General features: G+C 32.3%; 4 protein-coding genes across 5 annotated transcripts in view; 3 read left to right on the forward strand and 1 right to left on the reverse strand.

Annotated features, from left to right (window-relative positions):
* Positions 1 to 1,090: 1,090 nt before the first annotated feature.
* On the forward strand, positions 1,091 to 2,353 carry LOC132759478 (interferon alpha-inducible protein 27-like protein 2B). The gene is made up of 2 exons (XM_060751254.1): positions 1,091 to 1,167; positions 1,844 to 2,353. Exons 1-2 carry the CDS (start codon positions 1,165 to 1,167, stop codon positions 2,105 to 2,107), a joined length of 267 nt encoding a protein of 88 aa, XP_060607237.1. The 5' UTR covers positions 1,091 to 1,164; the 3' UTR covers positions 2,108 to 2,353.
* A 1,458-nt stretch (positions 2,354 to 3,811) lies between these two features.
* On the forward strand, positions 3,812 to 7,667 carry LOC132759479 (uncharacterized). The gene is made up of 3 exons (XM_060751255.1): positions 3,812 to 3,937; positions 4,859 to 5,698; positions 6,186 to 7,667. Exons 1-3 carry the CDS (start codon positions 3,871 to 3,873, stop codon positions 6,347 to 6,349), a joined length of 1,071 nt encoding a protein of 356 aa, XP_060607238.1. The 5' UTR covers positions 3,812 to 3,870; the 3' UTR covers positions 6,350 to 7,667.
* Positions 7,668 to 7,880: 213 nt separating this feature from the next.
* Positions 7,881 to 12,309, reverse strand: LOC132759480 (uncharacterized). Of its 2 annotated transcripts, XM_060751258.1 has the most exons (6): positions 12,210 to 12,309; positions 11,291 to 11,458; positions 10,687 to 10,852; positions 9,588 to 10,290; positions 8,433 to 8,477; positions 7,881 to 8,165 (listed from the first exon to the last, which is right to left on the reverse strand). In XM_060751258.1, the coding sequence occupies exons 2-6, from the start codon at positions 11,423 to 11,425 to the stop codon at positions 8,144 to 8,146; spliced, it is 1,071 nt and encodes a 356-aa protein (XP_060607241.1). In that variant the 5' UTR covers positions 11,426 to 11,458; positions 12,210 to 12,309; the 3' UTR covers positions 7,881 to 8,143. The 2 variants fall into 2 exon arrangements, with proteins under 2 accessions (XP_060607241.1, XP_060607240.1); XM_060751257.1 differs by lacking the exon at positions 12,210 to 12,309 and having other exon boundaries at positions 11,291 to 12,081.
* Positions 12,310 to 12,475: 166 nt separating this feature from the next.
* LOC132759466 (stAR-related lipid transfer protein 5-like) overlaps positions 12,476 to 26,300 on the forward strand; it is a 32,460-nt gene continuing 18,635 nt past the window's right edge. The window contains exons 1-3 of the mRNA XM_060751229.1: positions 12,476 to 12,645; positions 13,505 to 13,557; positions 26,070 to 26,202. Of these exons, the coding sequence (XP_060607212.1) occupies positions 12,553 to 12,645; positions 13,505 to 13,557; positions 26,070 to 26,202 (279 nt within the window). The 5' untranslated portion in view covers positions 12,476 to 12,552. The remainder of the gene's footprint in view (positions 12,646 to 13,504; positions 13,558 to 26,069; positions 26,203 to 26,300) is intronic.

Genomic DNA, 26,300 nt, shown 5'->3' on the forward strand with positions numbered 1-26,300 from the left:
CTATTAAGTGATTGATAAAATTTAAACCTCAACCTACGGTTACCTTCATCATGAAGGGTATAATAATAATAATAATAATAATAATAATAATAATAATAATAAACAACTCTTTATTTAATGAAGATAGCCTATAAAGAATACATCGACGCATCAACTAGTAATACTAAAACTAAACAATCAGTTTTATTGCTTATGTCTTAATTTCAATTTTAGTAATACTAAACAATCACTTTTATTGCTGATTGCTGATGTCTTAATTTCCATTTTGGTAATACTAAAAAACTAAACAATCAATTTTGAAATGATATATGATCATTTTTCCTGTTTAAAGTTAGGTCATTATTTTACTCTGCTAACATTTTGCTATTTGGCTTTATTTGGGACTTTTGCCAACATAAATTTATCTCATTCTGTATCTTGATTGCTATTAGCAAGTTTTATTATTATACTTTTTTCTATATACACAATGACAGGAATAAACTATGTTTAAACAAAATTTTAACGAACACGTGAAAAACCTGTGTAGGTTTGACGTTATATGCGACCAAAAGCGTTTTGACCACCATAGCGGTAAGCCGTTAATTTGTAATTACTCTTCCTTAATTTCCCAACCTTCTTTATTATTTCCCCCACACTTATTTATTTTATATGTAAAGTATGTAAATGTGATGTCTAAAATATCTAATACAATTTAGAAAAGTAACAGATAGTGTTTAGCACCATATTAATGGTATTTTCCAGGACTTTATAATTCTAACATTTGTTGAGTTCGTTAAACAGTTTAGTATCACGAAAATATACGGCATCGGTATACGAACCGAGATTCCCTGTCCTCGTTTACAATGTATCATAATGCAAATTCTTACATTTATTTTCAACAAGGCCTTCAATAAACATAAAAATACACATATAACAATCTATCTTAAAGGTTTAAACATTCAGTGCAGCTTATCCAACAAAAAAGACATAATATTATATGTATATGTAGTACAAGTATATAATTATATTGTCCTTAGTTCCAACTCTAGATTTCAGAAACCTTACTGCACCAGAATACTGTAACAAAGACTCACCAATGCAGGCCAATAATACATGGTATTTTTGTAAATTTCAGAATATAAATTTTAAACCAAAGAGCCACATTTTCGAGCCAAATCTGCGAATATGGTGAGTAATATTCTGTCTATTTTTTACTTTTCAAATAACAAATTAGATTGTTAGTTTCACCTTCAGTTGATTTGAAACAAGTTAATGATAATACAGAAAAAAAATCTACAAGTCATATGAGTCAATTTGTTACATACGATTAATTTGGTGCATTTACTTGCATTTCTATTTGAAGAAAACGGTGTTCATAATTGTAATTTGTGGAAATTTAACATCTCAGGGTGATAAGCATCTAAAATGTTCTTAACCCATTATTATAATCATTTGCCCTTTCTGCGGAGGAAAAATCCTATTTTTGTTTCTGCATGATCTGAGGATGGATGTATCTATAAATTCACAAGCATTTTACCGCAGACCAAAATCATGAAAACACTTAAAAAGAGAAAAAAAGATTCACATTTTCCCAAACTTTTGCACACCAATGGACTGTAATAGACGACGGCTTTGAAGTGTGAACACAATGAAAATCACGTATTATATTATGTACATGGTGTATAATGGTGAGAAATTCTTTTTCTAGTGTGTTCAGATGTTGAAATAAGCATATTATATAATATCAAAACACTTAACTGGCTCCCTATGTGTGCAAGAATATTATTTGAAAATATTTACGAATCCTGCACGAGCATGCAAAATGAGTCCTTGATTTTCACAATTTACTATTATATCCATGCAGGTTTTGCTTACTATAGGACTTGCAGTGGCCGGTGGAGTTGTAAGCACATTAGGTGTCCCTGCAGCTCTTGGCGCCTTGGGATTTACTTCAGCTGGTATTGCTGCAGGAAGCGCAGCTGCGGCTTGGATGTCGTCTTATGGTGGGGCTGTGGCATCTGGATCTTTACTTGCAGTTTGTCAGTCTATCGGAGCCGCTGGTTTGGGAGCAGCTGGAACGGCAATTGGTGCGGCAGCCGGTGTCATCAGTTCAATACTTTTTCTCTGAAAAATAGATACTGTCAAAGACTTTTACAAAGAGCAACAAAATTTTCGACAATAGACGTTTTATTTGTTTAAAAGAAATTTCCTTTTATTTTGATACTCAAAATGTTCATACCTAAAGTGTTTACAAGACATTGCTATTATTGGTTTATATTCAAACATTCAAATCCAAAGTTCTAAATATACAGGTAAAGTGTAAAGGAAAACTGAAATGTATTTGAATAAAAGAGTAAACTTTGGTTAAAACTGCCTTGTGTTATCCAATGTTTTCAAAACAACAAAACAACTTTGTTGTTATCACGTGTTTGCTGATACTTTGTATATTTACTCCTCTAAGTCATTTTTCAAAACAAATTCAACTGTTTCGTCATGTCGATTGTTGGAATATTGATTTACTTATTTAAAAAAAAATGTTACTTAATCTATCTTGTTTTTTTTTTATCATTATTGTTTTTATCTGATCCTCATGGACCATTGGTTCATAAAAAGGTCTAGTGATGGACATAAGTACAGCTTAAGCCAGTGCCAAATTGCGTTAAAGATGTTGAACCTTTCACTAGTTCTCATGAACAAACTCAATTAACCCGAATCGGCAATCTTCACCTTTTTTTCTTTTACTTCCGGTGCTCCCGAAAGATCTTCCCATTGCCAGATAATAGCAAAATGTTTCGTGTTTCGCAAAATAACACAGTATTTTCTTTTTACCACCGTATGTCTACTTCTTTGATAACGGAGAACAGGCTATTTCAACTTAGCGTAATTTTGAGACTTATTCATTACTTTAAAAATATTCAAATATTTTTATTTATGTGGACATATCATTTTCGGAAATATGCTTATTTAATGCGGATGATTGTTTTGGATGAAAATCTATTGCTTTTTATGTTTTTAACTAGGTGTACATAGTCTACGTTTGAAAATACTAAACTAATTTTCATCAAATTATATTTGATGAAACCTTTGAGCTAAAATATTTTTAACAAAATGAAAAATAAAATTGTTGTAATGTCATAAATGTATTTAAGTACAAATGTACCTGAAATGTACGAATGGTTACACACTTTAAATAACCCAGGGTTATATTTAAAGATCGTCTCACTGCCTTGCATTGAATTTGAACGGTTAAGTAGAAAATTGTTCTTTACCCAATATATTTTTTCCAATAAAAGTACGTTTCATACAAGGTCATTGCATAAAAATGTTTGTTTCGTTACTCATTCGGTGAGAGTCGCAATATATTATCTTAGTTCGGTCAAACATTTAGGTATGCAAAGAAATAAAAATGAAGTAAATAAACATTTTTAATAACTTGAAGTTTTTTATATACAAAAGTGCATCATCTGCCCAGTCCCAATATCTCCGCCTTTTTTCAGCTAAGTTTTGAAATCGTTGGTTATTAATTAAATACAATAATATCATGTTACGATATCCAGCCGGAAAAAAATCGATTTATATAGAAACTGCTTTACATATCGATATATATTTATTCGTAATATTTATTGTTCGTAATATTTATCGAGAGTCAAAATTGTTCAATCCTTTTTTTTACCTTTCCTTGGCCTAGTGTATAAATAGAATTTAAACTGTCTGCACATATAAAGAAAAAATGGTTTGGCCTAATTAGATATTGGTTCTTTTGTGAACTATCTATTGACATTGATCTCTATTTTTTGCATTCTTAGTAGTATACCGTGTTTAGGTATTTTTTTATACATGTATATCTATGTTTTTATACGTGTACGTGTACTAAAATACTAGTAATTTGGAATGGCTTTCAAGAACATTTTTCAATTTTATCGGAGAAGACATTATCTAAATTGTTTTATTGTGACAGGTAAGAAATGTAAGATTTTGCATTAAAACGTTTCTGGCATTTAATCATTTTAGATTCAGTTGGTCTATATAAAACAATGATTTTACTTTTCAAAACAGCGTATATTAGGTTTTATCGATATAGTTGATAAGTTTATGTGGCGGGATTGAAAATATACAATTGATTTGGATTTTAAGGTGTTAAGAGCTGCACGCCCAATTGTCTGATATTAATTTTATAAAACACTAGCCTCGGTCGTATTGCATATTGCACCATAAATCAGAATCATGCCAGAACTTCCTTTGAAATATCTTGCTTTGTGCCAGGTAAGGTAGAATTACACATGTATTACAAAGTGTTACAATGATTGCAAGGTCGGTATGTGTAATATTACACTGTGCCTCAGAATTAAACACATTGTTCCATGATTTTAATTAAGTTAAAATAATGGTTTTAGAGCATATAAGCTGCTTATTACTTGATAATGGTAGCGTTGAAAGTGAAATTATTGGTCACAAAAGAAGCAAAATGTAAACAAAGTAGTATTTTGACTTCCATACAAAATACTAAATCACTGTACATAATAGTAGTAATTGCCAGAAAGCAATAGAAGCAGAAGATGGTTCAGGTAATTGGCCGATGAGTAACTTTTTAAGAAAGCATAACATGATATTAAAAATGAGAAGCTTTTGGGAAGTTTCTGGGGAATAATGTTCGTTTAAATACGATTACAAATGTATTGTGAAATCGATAAGTGAAATATTAACTATTGATACGGTTAATATCAGGCCGATATTTGTAATATTTAGCCTTTTAATACAATATTAATGTGAAGTTGTGTGTAAAGTATTATTCTTCAATACAATTATTATAAGGTCGTTATGTAAAACATTACCTTTTAATACCGTTATTGAAAGATGGACCAAACTTCTTCTTTTTCAGGTGTGATATTATCTTTCATTATATGGAAAAATATCTACAGTAAAGAACATGCAATGAGCCATAAAGTGAAGAAATATGACTCTAAACGAACTAATCGAAGCATTGATGAAATTCAAAACAATTATTTTGGAGATATCAAATTTCAACTAAACAGTTCAAGTTCAAGAAAAATGGCATTACTTAATACTGTAAAGAGAAGACAAAAGGATCCATTAGTAAAAATCGAAAATCAAGAAAAACGAAAAAATCTTACTCAAAATATAGCCTCTCCTTCGATTTCAAAAGTTTTAGATATATATAATATTTCAAAACAAGAATACATAGATCAAAATATATGTGCCAAAACCAAGACACCTGGACGATTCTTCATTTGTACGTATACCGACACAGAAGACGTAGTGTCCGGGGTTATACAACGGTCTGGGCGCTGGGAAGAAGCAATAACGCAACGCATTCTAAGCGTATTGAACCAAAAACAAAATCAACCAATAACCTTCATTGACGTTGGTGCCAACATTGGTTTTTTCAGCTTACTAGCCGCTTCTTCTGGGCAACCTGTTGTGGCCATAGAGCCATGGTATCGCCATGTACAAACGTTGTCCACTTCTATTCAGCTGAACAAGTTTCAAAAACGAATACAGTTGATACAAAATGCTGTTTCAAATGAAAGAGGGGAAGTTCAGCTTAATATAGGCGTTCATGGAAACCTGGGTGGAGCTAGATTGATATCCGAACGTGAACGTGTCTATTTCAAAGAAACTATGACAGTTAAAAAGATACTTCTAAATGATATAGCTGCATTGATAAATACCCCGTATGTTGTTATAAAACTAGATATTGGTGAGCATTTTTTTCGGCCATAGGCTGCTTGTTTTCATCTTGATTTCCGGTCATTTATGAGCTATTTGCCATCCTTTCTTTCCCGGTATTTACCGAACAGATAAGTTGTGTATTATAGTTTAACTAAACATTGATATTATATCTGCATAAATAAGATTAAGTATATCTTCATTAATAAAACTCTCAAATACTTGTATTAGCAAGTATGGTTAAATCTGGTGTATCTCATGTGTAATGTCTTCAGCTGCAGTTACTGGCGTATTTCAGCTTATATCTACTTATACGCAAATATATGTAATTTTCAGTATTGAATGATTTATAATAGAACGTTCACAATTTATCGTGTTTTTTTTTCTTAGGTGTAAAGCAAAATTTATTAATAATATTGTACTACACATTATACTAGAAGTACGAAATAGAAAGTTTATTATGTTTAGGAAATATGGAGTAACTACTTTCACCACTGTTTAGTTGTGTATAATTTCAGAAGGTCATGAATGTAGAGCACTCGAAAGGTCGGAAGATATTTTATTTTTGACAAGTTCACCGTTCTCCTCATTAGCATGGAATGGGGAATTATGCAAAGGGAGAAGAATAAGCCAGGTATTGCCTGTCCAGAAGCAAATATCCAAGAAATGGTTGACATGCTGACAAGGCGAGGTTTTGTACCGTACTCTAACACCAGTGACAAACGCTTGAATCCAAAATTTAATAAAAATTGGAAAGACTTCGATGTTTATTGGAAACCTAGAATGGAATTACTGGGTTCATGACATCTCATTTGTTTTTGTTTGTTTGTTTCATTTTACGCCTTTTCCCAACAGTATTTCAGTCATTTAGGCGGGTAGTTTCCTAACCATCATTCCTGGAGAGTTACACCTGTACTAGACTACCTTCCTCATGTGCTAAACTACCAAAGCATATCCCGGGGATCGAACCCACGCCAGAGAGGTTACTGGACTAGAAGTCATCGACTCTAAACCCTCGACCACGGCGACATCTCATCTAGCAGGATTTTATGAGCAATTTTATCTAAAGTCACATCTTAAGAATGGGGCGTACGTAGCCGACTGGTAAAGGTGTTTGACTTCAAACCACTTGCCGGGGATTTTGAATTCCAACTAGCTTACAAAACGCCGATAGTTCTACTAAGGTTTTCTTTCCTAATTGCAATTATGCACGGAGGGGCACCTGAGGCTTTCTCCACTAATGAAGTCGGAAACTCTCCCTTATTTGATCGGCCAGAAATCAGCTCAGAATGCACACTGACAAATGAAGATACGGAGATTTGAATCTGAACTGAAAAGTTTTATAACCTCGTGGCCAGATTCTGAAGTATATACGAATGTGCATTGGTTACCGAGGATATCGAACCTCTTGATGTTGCTATATTTTGAGGGATATCTCCTTGAGCAGTGTTTTAACGATGCTGTATTAAATCTGTTCAAGTAATCGTTTTCGATGCACTCTACTTTATGCTTATGGTTTTGGATATGTATGGATTGCACAAGATTTTGGAAATAAAGACATACATTGTATTTATTCTAGCCTTTTGTCATGATGATATAAACATTGCGTCTCGTTGTTACCATAATAAAAAAAATTAAGAGACAATTAAACCCTGAACGTTATCTTTACTGTGATATTACGAGAAAATATATGGCTGCTCATAAATTAACGATAGAAATGTGAAGACAAAACAATGTACCACCTTGTGAAAGACTATATTCCGATGTTTAGTTTGTTTTAAAACAATCTGCTTTTAATTGTGAATTCCATGCCATTTTACAATGTTCTACGTCATTAAAATAGTCTACCTAGTTATCTCAATAAAAGGTATTCAAATGTAACAGCAATTGGTGATTTTTATTCGATGGTGAACTCACAAAGTGAAGAAACCATAATTAAATTATCTGTGTTTGTGTTTCACTTGTTGGAAAGTACGAACTCTTGACTTCAAAATTTTATTATAATCACTACATTTATTCAATACATGCCTATCACATTGTACTTATATTGTTGTGTATGTTGGGTAGAAGCCGTCATTCACTTAAATAAAGTTGAGTTTTTGGGAGACAACCAATGAAAAATAAGAGCAATACGTCAGGATGGCAGTCGTGCTGTATAATTGCTTTTCTTGAGTTTTGCGATAAATGGTCAAAATGAGCAAACTAACGAATAATTCAACTGAATTCTATTTTTATCAAATAAATATTCAAATCTTAATTAGGAAACAAAACATACTAAGTACATTGACAAATGCAGGCATATTCCAAATTGCGTAAAAATATGCTAAACCTTTTTCATTTCATTCGTTTTTTGACTGTTTTTGTTGTTGTCGTCTCATTTTCCTTTATTTTGTCGTTTTGATTGGATTTTTTTTACATAAAGCAGGACAAATTTGACAATTTCATCAAAATGACCAGTTAATATTGTTACTTTTCATTACTTCTCGCTCTGTCGTCGACTGAAAATGAAAGTTATAGTCTTTTAGTTATATCTGACATTGCTTACAACAATCTAACCATCTGAAATTGTTAACAACACTCTGAAACACTGTTCACGTTAGTGGCGATATTTCCATGCTAATTCAGCCAGTTAGAGCACGACAGTGATGCCTTTCAAGACACTATCCTGCTGTATTCTAATTCTTAAAGATTACTAATGGATAGTTGTAAATTCACAGCATCTACATGTTAAGCGAAACTAAAGCAAAATGTTAAAAAGGTATTACCTTGCTAAAAGTTTTGTTAAACCTTTTGGTATAGTGTCCGTTGATCTGAAAGTAGAAATAAGAAGGCTTGTAAATTGAAAACAATTGCCAGGACTTGATGCCTCCACGCACTTTGTAAAGATGTTGAATTGATTTGCTGCGCATTTCTATTTACCTTGCACAGATGTACGGCAATGAGAAGGTTTAGAAAACAATAACGATCTACCCAGGACCGCCCTATTTAGGGATATGGGAAAGAATATGAATGTTTTAAATTATTTTCTACATTTCTACATATTTTTGTTTGTTTGTTTGTTTTTGTTTTTTGGGCTTTAAATGGTTATACTAGACTAGGGCAGGATTGCACTACTGACTACACGACGCACATCTTTGATAAGGCATGTACATATGGGGGATTTTGAATATGAGTGCAACGGATTGCACTAGCAAGTACTTGATCTGGTTACGCGACTACACCTTTGATATTATACATGTACGTAATATCCAACATGTTTCACAAACATATACATTTTCGTCTTTCCACTTAAATACATCTTTACGGGAATGACAGTAAACATTTGTGGATCCGTTACCATAGTTACTTACTGACTTGATTTTTGCAAGACTTAATAATACGCAATATGTCTTTTAAACAACATTCACGCCTTAACAATAATAAAATACATTGTAAAATTTCTCAGAAAATAAAATTTTGGAAAACTATATGAAAACGAAGCAATATGGAAATAATCATCACGTATTTATAAATGTCCTGCTTATAAATCCAATGCTGCTGAACCGTTATTTAGTGGGGTCTATTTTTGCATAATATAGTATTTTGTTCAGTTACAACTTCGGGGTGGCAAAAGCCTAAACCTTCGCTAAATTATCTTTTTTTACTGAACTGATAGTAGTTTTAGTATTGTGAGCATTTATTTTTTTGTAATAATAAGCATGAATTTGGAGCTTCGATGTTTAAAGGCTCTTTAGATGGTACACTTTTATCATTAGCTTTTGAAATTTGGGATTTTCAGACTCTTTGCAATGACGTGTATCAGGCAAGATTTACTTAATTTATCATTTCTAAGAAAAATAAACAGTCTGAGTTTAAGTACTATCCTCCGTACATGAATATTGTCTTTCATTCTGTAAAGAACTTGTCACTGTTTAACTTACCTGGATGACTTTGACCTTGGAGACGAAGGCGCCGTGCTTGTAGCTGGTCCAATCGATGCATTTCCATCAAACGCCATCTTCATTGCCATCTTTTGTCTCTCTTCTTGCAATTTCTGTATCTTTACTTTAAGCGTGTCTAGAGATTTCTCTAACTCCTCCTTTTCCTCTGTGTTCTTTAAATTTGCTTCTTGTGCTTTCTTTGCCTTATCTACCGTTACCCGCATCTTCCTGATCTGTGAGGAGATCTGATTCTTCAGCTCCTGTATCTCTATCTCCTTCTGAAGCAGCAATCGTCTCTGGGTATGAATCAAGTCCGGAAGGTCAATGTTACGACTATCTTCACCCATCTTTTCATAACAGCTTTCAATAATCGCTTCAAGTTCATGCACTCTATCAATTATATATTGCACTTCTGTTTCAATCTTATCAATACTGACGTTTTCAGGAATTGTACCTTTCAGGTCCATTTGATCGCTCTCGACAAATGAAGTGACTGGGATGACAGATAAAAGTTGTTTATGTATTTTATAAAGTCTGTATCCCGGTAGTTTGGTGTTAGTTAAGTTTGTATCTATAGTGATATGTCTACACAGAAAGTCTTCCATTGCCCTTTGTTGAGCTTGATTAAGTCTCGTAGTTCGTGCTAGTTCCCTGATGTATTCTTTAACCGTTCGTCTTATCTCTGGATTAACATCAGAATTTGCTAGAAAAACAGATTTAAAAAAACGTGTTTATTTAATACACTTCTATAGTATTTGTGTTTGACTTCAAGAATCTATGTGGCCTATTGGCGACGGTTGCTACTTGAATGTGCTTGCACCGCATTTTATACATGAACTTAAATTAACATACATATATACGAGTAACAGACGTATCTTGTTAAAGGCCCATTGTGCCCAAAGAAAGAAATCTTTACCGCAGTAGGGCTCTAACAACAACAAGATTTATTAATATAAAAAAAACTCACAAGTTATTGATTGGTATAGACCTACATCAAATGGTATTTCATAAAAGTCTCAGAAAATCGAACAACATCGGTGGAGTTCTTTTAAGCATAGCAAAATCAAACTACAAATTTATATTTAAAACAATAAATTACCCCTTGCGTTGAAATTTATCAGTTCAACCTCCTTTTCTTTGAAATTATTGACGACCCATGGGTAATCCTCCTTTAAGCAATCAAGGAATATCTCGAATGCATCCGGACCTCGTTTTGGTATCATTTCTAACATCCGGTTTAGTTGCTTCTCTGGGTCGTCCTCGGTCTGAAAATAAAATAGACTTGCACCGACAATATAACATGACTTACTTAAAGTCAGTTCAATAGGTTTTGCTTGAACATATGCCTTGTGCACATCTTTAGCAACAGCGGTAGTTTGCCGCATAGGTGTGCGATTTCCGGGGTGCTACTATTTTCGTGAAATTGAAATCAGTAAAACAATAAAGTATGAAGGTATTCTTTTTTAGTGATCATCTTGACACTTAATGCAATAATCTTATACGAGAATATCACTACTAGTAATTCCAAACAGCAGTCGCTTAGTGTTTTTAATTACGTACAAGTATGCAAAGATATAAGGTCACATAAGAGCCCGTTTGAGATTTATATTTTATTCCCTATGTGCAATCCTAGGTCTTCCTTTTCAAATGAAATTTGTGGAACGCCATAAGACATTAATAATGGCAAGAAAAACTATACTCACTTGTATTATTGCGACCATCGTATTAGTAAAAAGTCCCGCTTCCCTCAGCTTTAAAAGTAGTCCGTCTTCCATGATAACGTTTTCTAGCAAGTAGGACCTTCTCTTCTTTAAGAGTTCACGGTGTATTTCTTCCATGTTATTCTTCTTATTTCTTCAGCATCAAATTAACTCAACGACAAAATATATCCAACTCAACAAAAACTTTTATTTGAGACTGAGAAGATAAATAAAATCGTACCGACTTTTTAAAAAGAGAATTATTAAAGTAATACTATTTCAGCGTTCGACATTTCCCTTAAATGTCCTTATATGAATCTTCCTTACGTGCAAACTCGGTTCGTGCAGGTGTATATATTGTGCTTGACATTCTGTTGAGTACATGTTTTAATTATTTAGATGTACCCGATAAAGTTAATCTGACAAAAATTGAAAAATATTTAAAACAAAACAATGCCAGATTTACATTATATTAAACTGAATAGGATCTTTATTAAGTACGATATAGAATTACATTTATCAGTCATCAGTTTATATAGAATACAATCATCCGTGACTTTATGAGTGTCTGATTAATTATATTACACCCTTATCAACCTAAAATAGTATAATGGAACCGTCCTCCTAATTAATTTGGAACGGTGTTTTGCATATTTTAGGGGTTTCAACTTAAGAAGTAGTCGAAATAAGCAGACGAATATACGGAGTTTGATTGCATGGTTGTGCAAATTGTTCTTGCTTTTTGTCGCCTTAATAAGCACTAATTTACGCTCTTATATTTAATGGCAATCATAATCTATCCCTCATAAACTGGCCGTTATACCCCGGTACTTTAATATTCAATGGCAATCATAATGTAGGCCTAGCCATTTTCATATTAAAGTACAATGGCAATAATAATTTAGCAGTTTTATGTACTTACGTTGCCACCAAAATGTTCAATTCCAGGCTATTTCCATCCCTATTTCGTCAGAAATCAAATTCTTAAATACTTTTTTAATTAATCGAGTCAGCAAAATCGTGACTTTCTGAAAAAAATAGAAAAATTTGCTAATGGGAGACAACTCTGCCAGGCATGTAATAAAAATTAAACCGGATATTACTGAAGTTGTCGCGGTTCTTTGACGTGCTCGTTGATTGGCTAATTTTGACCTATATGGTAAGTCAGGTTTTATCACGTGACAAATGTCAATTAAACACATGTTTGTTTACATTTGCTTTCATTTTCATCAGTTCATGTCGAGGCTTTATGTAGACAAGGAAAAATGAATAATTTTAGAGAAAAGTGTGAGGAAGTAGCTAGAAAACTTCAGGATTATTACAAAACAGAGGATGGTTGGACAGTCGCTAAGAAAACGGTACCGTATTATGTAATATAAATATGAATCTAAATTAGATAATCTTGGAAGAAGATTATGTTACTTGACTCATGCTATTTTTGGCACGGGTTTCACGTTCAACCACGTGCAATTCTGGTGATTGCACTGCATTAAATGAAAAGTGGTTATACATTATTGCCATTCTTTACTTTATTTTAATGAAATGTTATATGAATAGTATAAAATTATTAAATTGGGTAACATTGTATAAATATGTTATATTAAAGTAACATTTTACAGTACATTGGACGACCTCAATTTCTAACATTTTCAGTGACTTGATAATTTGATAGTAGATATGTAATTTAATCATTTTATCAGTCAAGAATGATTAATGTAGTAGATCTACAACCATTTTAAAGCTCCATTTCTTGACTGGGGAAAGTATAAATTTTGTGATGAATTCATTTTTTTTTTTTTTTTTCATTTTTTTTTTTTTTTACAGTTTTAGACAGCTATTTTTTGAAAATATATACCTGATATGACTTTTTAACTATAGGTTATGGCAGTTTTAATATCACCTAACATGTCTTTTGTGAATAATTTTGTCTTAAACAGTTTAATTTTTGTATGAAGTTGAAACAGTTTAGTTTTTGGACTGTTAAGATTTTTTTTGAAATTGGGGGAAAAAGAGGCTATTTTTGAATGGGAAATGGGGTCTTAGTGATAGGGTATACCACGGACTTTAATTGACATATACATTGTAATATAAATCCGTGGGTATACATGTACATGTATAATCTGAAATCAGTTTCTCTTTGATATTTTTATTTAATGCCAATGATACTATATATAATGAGTCATATTGTATCATAAATTTCATTTTTGTCTCTTACAGAAAGATGGTGCTACTATTTCATACAGAACATCAAATGAATTTGATGGTTATTTGTAAGTATATAACTGTACTGTTGAGTTTGTTTCCCATTATGACATTCATGAGTCAGTTGTAACACCCGCCCCACCCCCTAGGAACAGCAGGGACTCTGACATTTAGATTTCCAAATCCTCCAAAAGACCTTGGCCTTCTTATAGGACAGCTAGGGTAGTTTTAGCACTTAAAATAATTACTTCTGCAGTGACCTGACAATAAAGGGAAAAGAATATACGGATTAAAACTGTTCATTTCCCCAGTTATTGAAACCTTGTAATTCCCAAATATAAGAAAAGAATTGGATCCGGAGAGTGCAGAAGTTTATAGGTAAATTTTCCTGTCCAAAAATAAGCTTGATGAACTTAAAAATGCCATCAGTGGCAATTAAATATTTGAGCCGTGTCACGACAAAACCAACATAGTGCATTTGCGACCAGCATGGATCCAGACCAGCCTGCGCATCCGCGCAGTCTGATCAGGATCCATGCTGTTCGCTTACAAACTCTATAACAAGTAGAGAAACTGATAGCGAACAGCATGGATCCTGATCAGACTGCGCGGATGTGCAGGCTGGTCTGGATCCATGCTGGTCGCAAACCCATTATGTTGGTTTTGTCATGACACGGCTCAAATATTTTATGCAACTCTAATACTGCTTTGGGTTTGAATTTTGTTAGGGATTTAAACTTTTGGGATCTATCATTTGAGGAAGGTATTCCACTACGAAAGGAAGGTTAATTGGTGGTTCAAAAATAAGCCTCACATTACACAAAAGGGAGCTACAGCAAAAGGTCTTCCTTTTTAATTGACCTTTATAAAATCATGTTGCTTTTCAAACCCAACAAAACAAAAGGAATGTGTTTCATAATTATAAGCTTAAAGCTTTCAGATTCTGCTCAATCCTGGATTGAAATTTTGTTTGTAAATATTGAAGAAGAAATATAAATTGTGAAATCCATAACAAAATAAGATTAACCCAATTGTGAAAGGTGTGCCAATGACTCACAACATGTACATGATTATTGATTACAAATGTATTACAAATTATATTTTTCCTGCCCAGGTCTGTGTATTGACAGTGCTATTGTATTAATTATATAATTAAAGTGTGTCATTTAAGTTTAATTATATATGTTGTATAAATTATTATATCCATATTCAACTCACATGTGACTGAAGTTCAGTAATTTAATTCTATAATGTTTTGTTCTCTTAAATGAAATGATTTTCATTGGTGACAAAAAACTTGTTTCAAAAATCAAAGATTCACCCCACAACTTATATTGAGTGGCTGTAATTTGGACTTTCTTGTAAGGTTACAAGCTGGGTGTTGGATTTTATTGGAATAAATCAGTTTACCCTCCCACATTTAAATGGACCAGTCTGTCTTCCATTCTGGACAAAACCATTCTTAATATTTAGGGAAAAATTTGAAAATATGTACTGCTTGAATAGAGATTGAAAGTGCAGACCATGATTTTGCATTTGCTGGTTGATTTTTTGTCTGCTATGCATGGATAGGATCTTATGCCACCATTAGTCATGCACAGTGTATTTTATTTCAATTATTTATTTATTTTTATTCATTTATTTATCTCTTTTTTTTGGTGGAGGGGCTGTTTATATAGTACCAATACACTCACAGTATAGGTCATATGGTGATTTGCCAGCTTTAATGGTGGATGAAGACCTCATTATTTCAGGCACATACTGGTACCTGAGTAGAACCACCAAGACAGATTTTAACCTCTGATGCCTGCCTTATTTTTAACTGTAAAATAAGGAAAATATCTTATAAATCTTAAAAAATCTTATCTTAAAAATGCTTATAAATAAAAAAAATAAGCAACTAACATTATAGAGCCTTGAATAATGGCAACTGGAGGTGCAGGCAATAAATGGCCTGGCGCTATCTCAAGTCTGGCAAAGACTTGGTTTCCTTGATCCTGCTACTGTTAAAATTGATAAAAGGCATTTCATGAAATAATTTCATTCACATATATTTGAGCCGCGCCATGACAAAACCAACATAATGGGTTTGCAACCAGCATGGATCCAGACCAGCCTGCGCATCCGTGCAGTCTGATCAGGATCCATGCTGTTCGCTATCAGTTTCTTTACTTGAATGCGCAGGCTGGTCTGGATCAATGCTGGTTGCAAACGCACTATGTTGGTTTTGTCGTGACGCGGCTCATTTTTTGTTTTAGATTGTTGTGTCTATTATCATAACAGACAAATCCAATTTTGTGTTTGTTTATATTGAAAACAATAAGCTAAATTTGCAGATGTACTTGGTTTTGTGTAAATATTTTGACATGAAAATACAGTACTGTTTGTTTGTAATAAAAACAAGTGTATTTAGGTTTGTCTCCATTTCTTCAGATTCTATAATGAGTGATTTTGGCCCCAGTGTAATGATAATTTAAGTTATTTCTAACCCAATTATTTGGTATATGTATTTAAAGTTATTCCTAGGTCAATAAATGGGTATTTTAGTTATTTCTACTTCAATAATGAATATTTTAGTTATTTCTACTTCTTTAATCAAGGCCGTCGTCGATGGTCCGGCCGGTCCGGTCTTGGCCGGACCAATATTTTGGCCAAAAATGTGTAAAAAAAAAAAAACACGCATCGCTGATTAGCAATTTGACACTTAACTGGTCCCGGTAACATACAAACATGACGCGAAGAAACAACTGGACCAGGTATAGGGGTCCTACAAAGTTAAGTGTGAAGTTAATTGACAACGACGTGGCTTCGGACAGTTCACCGTATATACATGTATATATATGTGCATTATGCATATCTTATACTAGTATGCCTGAATTCTCCGAGAACTTGATAACATTTTATTGATTGTACACGGCAACCGTTCAAAAGTCATATTTTTATCACATATCCGTGCCGTTTTTGCGACTACGTGAAAATGGTATTGCACGGCCGTGCATATATTTTGACGTCATTTGCGTTATACTCACTAAATGTTAGCGTTTTTCTTTGGGCGTCAATGAAAAATGGTTCTTTTTTACTTCAAAAGGTACTTATTTTTGGTATGTAATAAACAGAATATTAAATTCGTGTAAGTTCATTACTGAATTTATTGACCTCGTTGAATAAAATATTATACTCGCCAGAGGCTCGCATAATATATTTTCATTCAACTCCTGAAATAATTTCAGTAATAAACTCATTCAATTTACTATATTACATTATTACAGTTCAGGACGTGTTCCGGCCTAAGTATTTTGAAGCAATCGATCTTGCCATGGCCAGTGTTAAAGAAAGATTTGACCAACACAGATATCGCTTCTTCAGAACGTGGAGGATTTACTTATTAAGGCCGCACAACCTTTAAAGACCGTGTTCACCAGAAAACTTGGTTTTGTTTGTGATTTCTATGACAACGATATTTACCGAGACATCTTTGAGGTGCAGCTTTAATTGCTACGCAAATCAGAAAATAGTACTGTTACTCTACCTGACGCTTTGAAATTTGTGTCAAAACAGTCAGTGCTAGAACGAGCACTGTTCTCTGAGGTCGTTGTGTTGTTAAAGATTTTGTTAGTAATGCCTGCTACTAATGCTACCAGTGAAAGGACATTCTCGGAGCTCAGAAGAATAAAGACATACCTGAGATCGACAATGTCTCAAGTATGCTTGAACAATCTAATGGTGTTACATATTCATAAAGTACAGGACAGATTCACTCAACTTACGTGTAATTGCTGAGGAGTTCATTACTACCAGAGAACGACGGCGATGTGTTTTTGGAAAATTGACATAAAATGAGACTCTGTGTTTTGTAAGATTATTGTGAACAAAATACAAGTTACTGCTAAACAAACAGCGGGTATTGTTGACTCGTAATGTACTATTCTTCCATCATGGCATCGATTGTTATTTAAGCTTATACCATTGTGTGATTTGTGTTAAACAATAACCCACGTACTGTAATATTTCTTGTATTTGTTTTACAATAATTATCAGATAAAAATGCATCTAAAGAATTATAACAACATCAGTTATTGTTTATTTTTCATTTGCCGAATATCAAATACATGTATTCATTTTTTTTCGTACACCTGCCCGTCCGTTACGCAAACCTTAAACTTGCGTCGCACTTAAACCTGTTAAAAAATCGTTGACATTTTAATATAACATGTTCTAGCGACAGGCTATAAACTGTGCCAAATATACGGGAAAACGCCCCTGAGAGCATCCTAGAATAAAATTTTTTCCGGGGGAGCATGCCCCCGTACCCCCCTAGATTCTGCCTAAAATCTACCAAATTGGCCGCACCAATCACAAAATCGTGACGACGGGCCTGTTAATGGGTATTTTAAGTTTTTTCTACCTCAATGATTGGTATGTTATTAAGTCATTTCTACCTCTATAATGGCCATTTAAGTAATATTTCTACCTCTATAATATGGATACTTAAGATATCTCTATTTCAGTAATGGTTATTTAAGTTATTTCTGCCTATATAATAGGGAGTATTTAAGTTATTTCTACCTCTATGGTAGTCATTTAAGTTATCATAAATTCTACCCCTTTTAATAGTCCGAATTATAATAAATATAATATTTATATAATAACTTATCTCTATAATGATATTTTAGTCATTATAACCCTATAACAAGAAGTAGTTCAGTTATTTCTACCTTATTATTGGCATTTAAGTCATGATTTTCTACATCATTCTGTAATGGTCATTAAAATTTTTAAGTTATTTCCATTCCTATAATGGATATGTTATTTTGGCCACTATTATAGGGTGTATTTATGTTATTTCTACATTATTTTTGGCATTTAAGTCATTTCAACCTCTGTAATATATAATTTAAGTTATTTCAACCCCTATAATGTGTATGATCATAATTAAACTTATTTTTACCTAATGCATACACTCAGAGGCACTTATAACCCGACACTTACATCAAGTCAAGTTTATATTTCCCTATAATGTGTAATTAACAAGTTAATTTTTTTACTAGTTACATGTGATCAACTTTTTTTTATAATATGTGCAGGGTGTAGCTTGCTAAAAAATCATATGTATACCAAATTCTAGAGGGATGTGGGAGTTATTTATGTAGCCCTCAAGATTTATTTTTTTTGCTCTGGATTGTCATTTGTACATGATGGCATATATTTTGTACAATAAACATGTGCAGGTTGTTTATAATAAGAAAGTGCAAATGTAGTCTAATGAATTTTATTTTTTCACTTAAGAAAAAAAGAAAAGTGTAGGCCATGGCTTTAATAAAGGGAGGAAGCAATGTTCGCCACTTGTGTGAAAAAGCTTCGTGTGAGTCAGCTATGAGCATGAGCACGGATTCTAAGTGCATTAAAATTGTGGCTAATGATTCATTGTCAATTATTAAAAACAACATATAAAAGTACAGCGAAAGTAATTGAAATCAACAAGTTGGAAGTAATTTTATTGAAATTTTAGGGCTTTCCATTATGTTACATTGGTGCTTTATATTTCAAAGGTTTGTCCCGCTGTTGTCGTAACTTGTACTTCAAGGTTGGTTTAGTTGTATCAGTATTATTATGAAATGACAAATGATATTTTGTAATTTTTGTGCAATAATTATCATAGGAGTACACGTTTATTGTAATTATATAACTTCCTTATCATGTAGAATTGTTTATGTTATGTTTTAAATTGTTTTATTCAAAAAGCTTTGTCAGTCATTTAAGTGTAATTATTATAAAATTATATTCCTTGTATATACATGACTGTATGTTGAATGGTTTGAAAAGGGTATTTTTGATTCTTTAAGTTGTAAAATTTTAATTCAAGCCAACTGGCATGAGATTTGAAAAGTCCTTTTTGTTTTTTAATGTATTATACGTTATTATGTATCATTCATGATGTCATGAAAAGTTATCAAAGTAATTTTTTATAATAACATCATTAATATACGAGCAAAACAACCAGTTTATCCATTGATGACTAGCTGTTAGTTCAGTTTGACACCAACCGGAGATAGTTGCTTTTCCCGTTACATCCTGTCCCAGATTATTCTTTGAAAAAACTTGCCTGTTACTCATCTGGAGGCGTGCCACTTGAAGTCCATATGTAATGACAGCTTGTGTTATAATAAGATTCACTACATATTTGTATATAATACAGTTGTCAAGAAAAAAAGTAAATGTTTTATCTATGTAAATTGCAGTTACAACTGTGTTCGTAGAATATTTACAGGATATTAATCAGTTACTTTGAATTGAAATGCAATTTAAAATGTCGGGCGATATTAATTCCTTTGATATTTTGACGCTTATTTATTATATTAGAAATACAAGATCAAAAGTGCGCCATTATCTCCCTTTCATGTTCGACATTGTAATTCTAAGACAATTGCCTGTAAATTAATCAAACTATGAATATTCTGTCATCTAATTAGCATAGAATACAATGCATTAATAAAATCATTTATAGATTAACTGTAACATCACCATCTGACTAAATTTCCTTTTGTACATACATGTATATTAATAATTACCATCTGTTTTCTTTATGAATTGCTTTAATTAGCTTAGCGCAGGCAAAAAAATTATTGCCTATAAGTTATGTTAATGGGGTGGATCAAGTTACAGATCCTTGAAACGTCAGTGTCCAAATGCTCAAAATTAATTGGGTGTCAAAATACTTGTCAAATTGAGTGTCAAATAACTGTAAGCTTCAAAATACTTGAATTGTCTTAAAAAAAAAAAACTTAAATCACAGGTCAAAATACTTGAACCTAGTGTCAAACAATTTTTGAACCGAGTTTCAAAATATTGGAAAAGAGTGTCAAAATACTGGAACTGAGTGTCAAAATACTGGAACTGAGTGTCAAAATACTTGAATTGAGTGTAAAACTACAATACTTGAAACACAGGTCAAAATACTTGAACCAAGTGTCAAAATGTTCTTAAGGTATTAGGACCCTAATGGGCACTATCAGGAACTAAAAAAATTGACATCATAAGTCAGATGTATACCTTAAAGTACACCTGTATGCAAAATTAAAACAAAGTTTACCGTACGGAAATCAAGTTATGGCCACTTTTCTGAACTCAAGCTTGGAATTGTTATGAGGGCCCTTTTTTAGAAAGTAGGAACCTTTAAATAATCTGCAATAACATTCTAATGAAAAATGTTTTCCCATTATTTTTTGGTAAGAAACAAATAGTACCATTCAGCTAACAATCCAAATAAGCAAAATTATGGTTTCTACTTAAAATTTATGAAATCTGTATAAAAATGTTACCCTACCCACCCATTTTTACCACGTGTCTGACCATTTTTCTACTTAGGGAGCCTAATTTAAAAAATTCTTAAAATTTACCCAAATGAGTGCCTGTTTTCAAAGTTTCCCTAAATTTTTAAAAAAGTATATTGGTTGATCTTGTAAAATATGAAAAACTTTTACCGTCTTGTTTTGATTATATTACACTTTGAAAATATCAGGTACCATATTTATTACTAGATTTAGCATAATTTAGCCAATAAATACCTATATAAATTAAAAAATCAAAATTAAACACTTTTTTTCTTTCCAAATGGGACACGAGAGATACATAAATAATTTGTTAAAAGAAAAAAAGGGGAAAAAAAGTTGACCCTTCTGGGGATTGAACCCATGGCCCTCATTTTCAATGTAGTTAACAGTAGTTCTAGCCTATTTGAATACTCTTCAAAGCGGAGGTAATGCATTAGGGTGCTAATACCTTAATTGAACTGAGTGTCAAAATATTGGAAAAGAGTATCAAAATACTATAACTGGGTGTCATAATAAAAGAAAAAAAGTGTCAAAATAATTGAACAGAGTATCTCAATACTTAAACCTAGTGTCAAAATACTGGTATTATTAGTGTCAAAATACTTAAATTGTGTCAGTGTCAAAATACTTTAACCAAGTGTTCATTTATATGTGAATCGTGTGTTACAGTACTTTAATAAAATCTTAAAATACTGGCATTTGTCAGCATGACTTCTCAGACTGACTATGAAATTTACAGTCTCAGTGAATTATAAATTACTATCTAGTAATTTATTGTCACTATGCAAAAGTAACCATATAAATAATAGTTTGCGAGATAATATCATTTTGTAATTTATGTGCAGTGTAATGTTAAATGTTGTTCAGTTTGTAGTATTTATACTGCAGGCTGCATGATGTTCACCATAAATTATGAATCTGATTAGCTTAGGGCATATTAAACAGGTTAAGACCTCCATTAATCACCTTGTTGTGTCGGAAAACAAGCTTTATAATACCTGCTGGTCTAATCTTACTTTTATATCAATATAGGCCGTGTCATGACCTAACCAACATAGTGTGTTTGCGACCAGCATGGATCCAGACCAGCCTGCGCATCCGCGCAGTCTGATCAGGATCCCTGCTGTTTGCCTACCAACCCTATTACATGTAGAGAAACTGATAGAGAACAGCATGGATCCTGATCAAACTGAGCGGATGCGCAGGCTGGTCTGGATCATTATGCTGGTCACAAAACACACTATGTTGGTTTTGTCATGACGCGGCTCAATTATACATGTAGTTAAAAAACGCCTTTTATCTGTAAAAATATGAGAGAAAAAAATGATATCCCAGAAAGTCCAGTGAAGTAGATTCTGGAGTGGGAGGGGGGGATGGTAGGGGAAATTGAATGGATTTGTGACCTTCTGTATGCCACATCAGTTTAAGCAGGGTATAACTCTGAGTTGCCTTTTTTCCAGAGTTATGCCCCTTTTGTTACTGTCAAGCACTGAAATTAGTTAATTGTCCTGTCTTTAGTATATGAACAGTTTGTATTTTTCTAAAAGTTCTTTTCTTTTTGTTCAGTGTTCTCCCTGATGATGTGATTTATCAAATTTTCATACATATCTGAGTGTTGTATTAATTTCTTATTAAAAACTGTCATCATCCATATTTTCAATCAGGGTCCTTCAAATAATTCTATTTGAAAGACCCTGTTTCAATGCATCAAAACTTTTATGCATTGTCAATTTTGTTTATATTTTAAAAATAAAGTCAATTTAGGACTTCTGTCCAGCTAATCAGTAATTAAGAATAAATTTTCATCATTTAAATGTAAAGCTGTTGCTAAAAAAAGAGCTTGTGTACAGTATATTGGCCTATAACTTTTATTTGATAAATTTTGATTTCCTTATTAAGCTGTTATCAAAGTGTATAGATCTCCTTTGTTTATATTTTTTGTTTGTATTTATGTTTGTTTATTTGCGGTGTAATAACATAAATATTTAAACCGAGTAACCTGTATCATAAATAGATCATCGTTTTTACTACTGTTTAGTCTTTACTTAAAGTGACTAAGCTTCAGATTTTTGGGATTTTTTTTTTTTTTTTGAAAAATGTTATCAATAGTTTATGAATGATAGTAATCTAATCTGGCATAAGGTATTTTAAAATGCACATAAATTACATAAAATATGCAAAAGTAATCATTTGAATTTGGTTTTGTTTTTTTCTGGTTTTTACCCCCATTTTAACAGATTTTTTGGTCATATATTGACAGTTGATCCACATAAACGGCTTTCCTAGCTAATTGATTGATTTTTATCAATAATAATTATACATTTGCATAAAAATTAAAGTTACAAAATTTGGTGGCATGCTGCTTTAACCAATATTTACAACTTTATCTTGAAAGGGGAATTAACTTTAGTAATAGGGGAATTAAGTTAAGTAATAGGGGAATGAATTTAAGTAATAGGGGAATGAATTTAAGTAATAGGGGAATTAACTTCAGTAATAGGAGAATTAATTTAAGTTAAATAGAGGGATTAATTTAAGTAATAGGGGAATTAACTACAGTAATAGGGGAATTAATTTATGTAATAGGGGAATTAACTTAAGTAATAGGGGAATTAACTTAAGTAATAGGGGAATTAATTTAAGTAATAGGGGAATTAATTTAAGTACTAGGGGAATTAAATTAAATGTTAAAGGAATTAACCTTCAACGTTTTATCCCACTTGAAAATGCTTATACTTTAAAAAAAGTATGATAATTAAAAAAAAATTCTACTGGAGTTGTCTTTAATATTCAAAATTATTATACTTTTCTTAAAATCAAAATATTTCTTAAGTTTGATTATTTTTCTTAAGATTTATTTCAGTCATCTGGAATGGAACCACTTTAAATATTTGATACAACAGATTGGTAAAGTTCAAAATAGAAAGTAAATATTAGTAATCAATTACAGGGCAACAATATATGTTAATGAATATTTGTATAATTATTGAACATAATCACATAAGTGTCAAACATTGATTTATTATTAAAATATATAAAGTACAAAACTTTTTGTCAGCAAGTTTTAGAAATGATGAACTTTTGGCATATAGCAAATCTTTGAAATTCCTGAGATTCATTTTAGGGTTCAGGTCATGTTTGAATACTGATTTAAATGATGTATCATGGGGAGATTGAACGCAAAATATTTCATCTAGCACATTTAAGATCAAATGCAAAATTATTTATGTAAAGAAGTGTTAAAAAAGCTATAACAAATAACAATAATTCACCATATGATATAATCATAGTCTTAAATATTAAAAAAAATACTTTAAGTGTCAGTGCAATTTACTCATTAAGTGTCAAGGGAATTAACTTAAGTGTCGGTGCAATTATATAAACCTAAATTTGTCAGGGGAATTAATTTAAGTGTTATTGTAAGTGTAAGGGGAGTTAATTTTTCAGGGGAATTAACTTACGTATCAATCAAGGTAATGAATTTAAATGTCAGGGGAATTAATTATCAGGTGAAAGGGGAATTTACTTAAGTAATAAGGGAATTAACTTATGTAATAGGGGAATTAACTTAAATGTTAGGGGAATTACGGCCTCTGTGGTCGAGGGGTTTATAGAGTCGATGACTTCTAATTCAATTACCTCTCTGGCGTGGGTTCGATCCCCGGGAGATGCTTTGGTAGTTTAGCATGGAGGGAGGTAGTTTAGTACTGGTGTAACTCTCCAGGAACGATGGTTAGGAAACTACCCGCCTATATGACTGAAATACTGTTGGGAAAAGGCGTAAAATGAAACAAACAAACAAACAAAAAAGTTAGGGGAATTAACCTTATTGTCAAGGTAATGAATGTAAGTCACAGTCCAGGGATTAACTTAGGTATCAGGGGAATCAATTAAAGTAATAGGGGGATTAAGTTAAGTATTTTGGGAAACAACTTAAGTGTTAAGGGAGATAAATTAAGTGTCAGGAAATTGATTTAAGCATCAAGGAATTGATTTCAATGTCAGGCCCCTGCGAGAATTCCATGAATAATTCATGAACTGTTCATGAACATATTCATGGACAAGTTCATGAATGTGCATGAACAACAAATGAGACTTTTTTTAGTTCACGGACAATTCATGAATCAAGATATTCATGAACATGTTCATGAATATATGTTCGTTAACATTCATGAATATATCGATTCATGAATTGTCCATGAAAGAAAAAAAGTCTCATTTGTTGTTCATGCACATTCATGAACTTGTTCAATTGCACATTCATGAAATTGTTCATGAATATGTTCACGAACAATTCAAAAACTTCTCCCAGGGGTCATAATAATGTGACATCACAATCAATTTTCATTTAATTCTAAGACTGCTGATTTGTACCAGCCATAAAATGCACAATAGACAGTGTTTTAGTACAAATACAAAACACAAAAGCCCATTACACAGGTAATGAAACTTGTTAAACACTGTGCTCATTGATTCCCTATGTACAAATTGAATTGTCATTAGAATTCATGACTTGCCAGTTTGCTCTTCAATTTAATTCTTTGACACAATTTTCCATAAGATTTTATATAGTCCATTATGTAAATACATCACTTTTTCTTCATTTTGCTAAGTCATTGTTATTTATTCCATTTTTAAGTAAGTTTGCACCTAAAGTTTGTTAAAACACATGTAGAGCTTTGTTTCTGGCGGCCATGTTGACTTTGCATTATGGGTGTTACCAAGGTCAGCCAACTCTTGTTGATGATCAGTGAGTTCATGAACTCACGAGAGTTCATGAACTGAAATTTTTCAGTTCATGAGTTCATGAACTGAAATTTTTTCTAACACTAAAAAGTATTCACATGGGTTAAAATTGTAAAGACAAATTTGTTTTTAAAGTTCATGATTATTGTCAGCTTGTTCATGAACATACCAAAATGTTCATGAACAGAGCAAGAATGATGCCAAAATGTTCATGAACACATCAACATGATCATGAACAGACATACATATTCATGAACTTGAATGTTCATGAATATTTGTTCATGAACATTTCTGCCAAGATGATGAACAATTGAAAGATGTTCATGAATATTCATGAACTGTTCATGAAAATTCATGAATTGATGAACATGCTTTCGCAGGGGGGGGAATAAACTTTAATCAGATTACATAATTATAAAAAGTTAAATTTTGTTAGAACATTTATGTATATGTTAGCAATTTCAAAGAAGCATAGACAATTAATGATTTCTTGCATATTTCAGGTACAAAGGTGAATGTATGATAGATGCCCCACCAGCAACTGTGTTCCACTTTGTTGATCCCTTACCTGATGGACCAAGAGGAAAATGGGATTCGGACATGAAAAAAATTGAAGTCATAGATTGGTTGGAAGAGGTAAATTTACTTTAACATTATACTGCCGGGACTGCTGGGAGTTTAAGCTATTATGTAGCTTATATTATTGGCATCAGTATAGAGCCAGGCCAGCCTGC

The sequence above is a fragment of the Ruditapes philippinarum genome, unplaced genomic scaffold (genome assembly GCF_026571515.1).
Source record: "Ruditapes philippinarum isolate M1 unplaced genomic scaffold, ASM2657151v2 ctg93_1_1_1_1, whole genome shotgun sequence".
Lineage (NCBI taxonomy): Eukaryota > Metazoa > Mollusca > Bivalvia > Venerida > Veneridae > Ruditapes > Ruditapes philippinarum.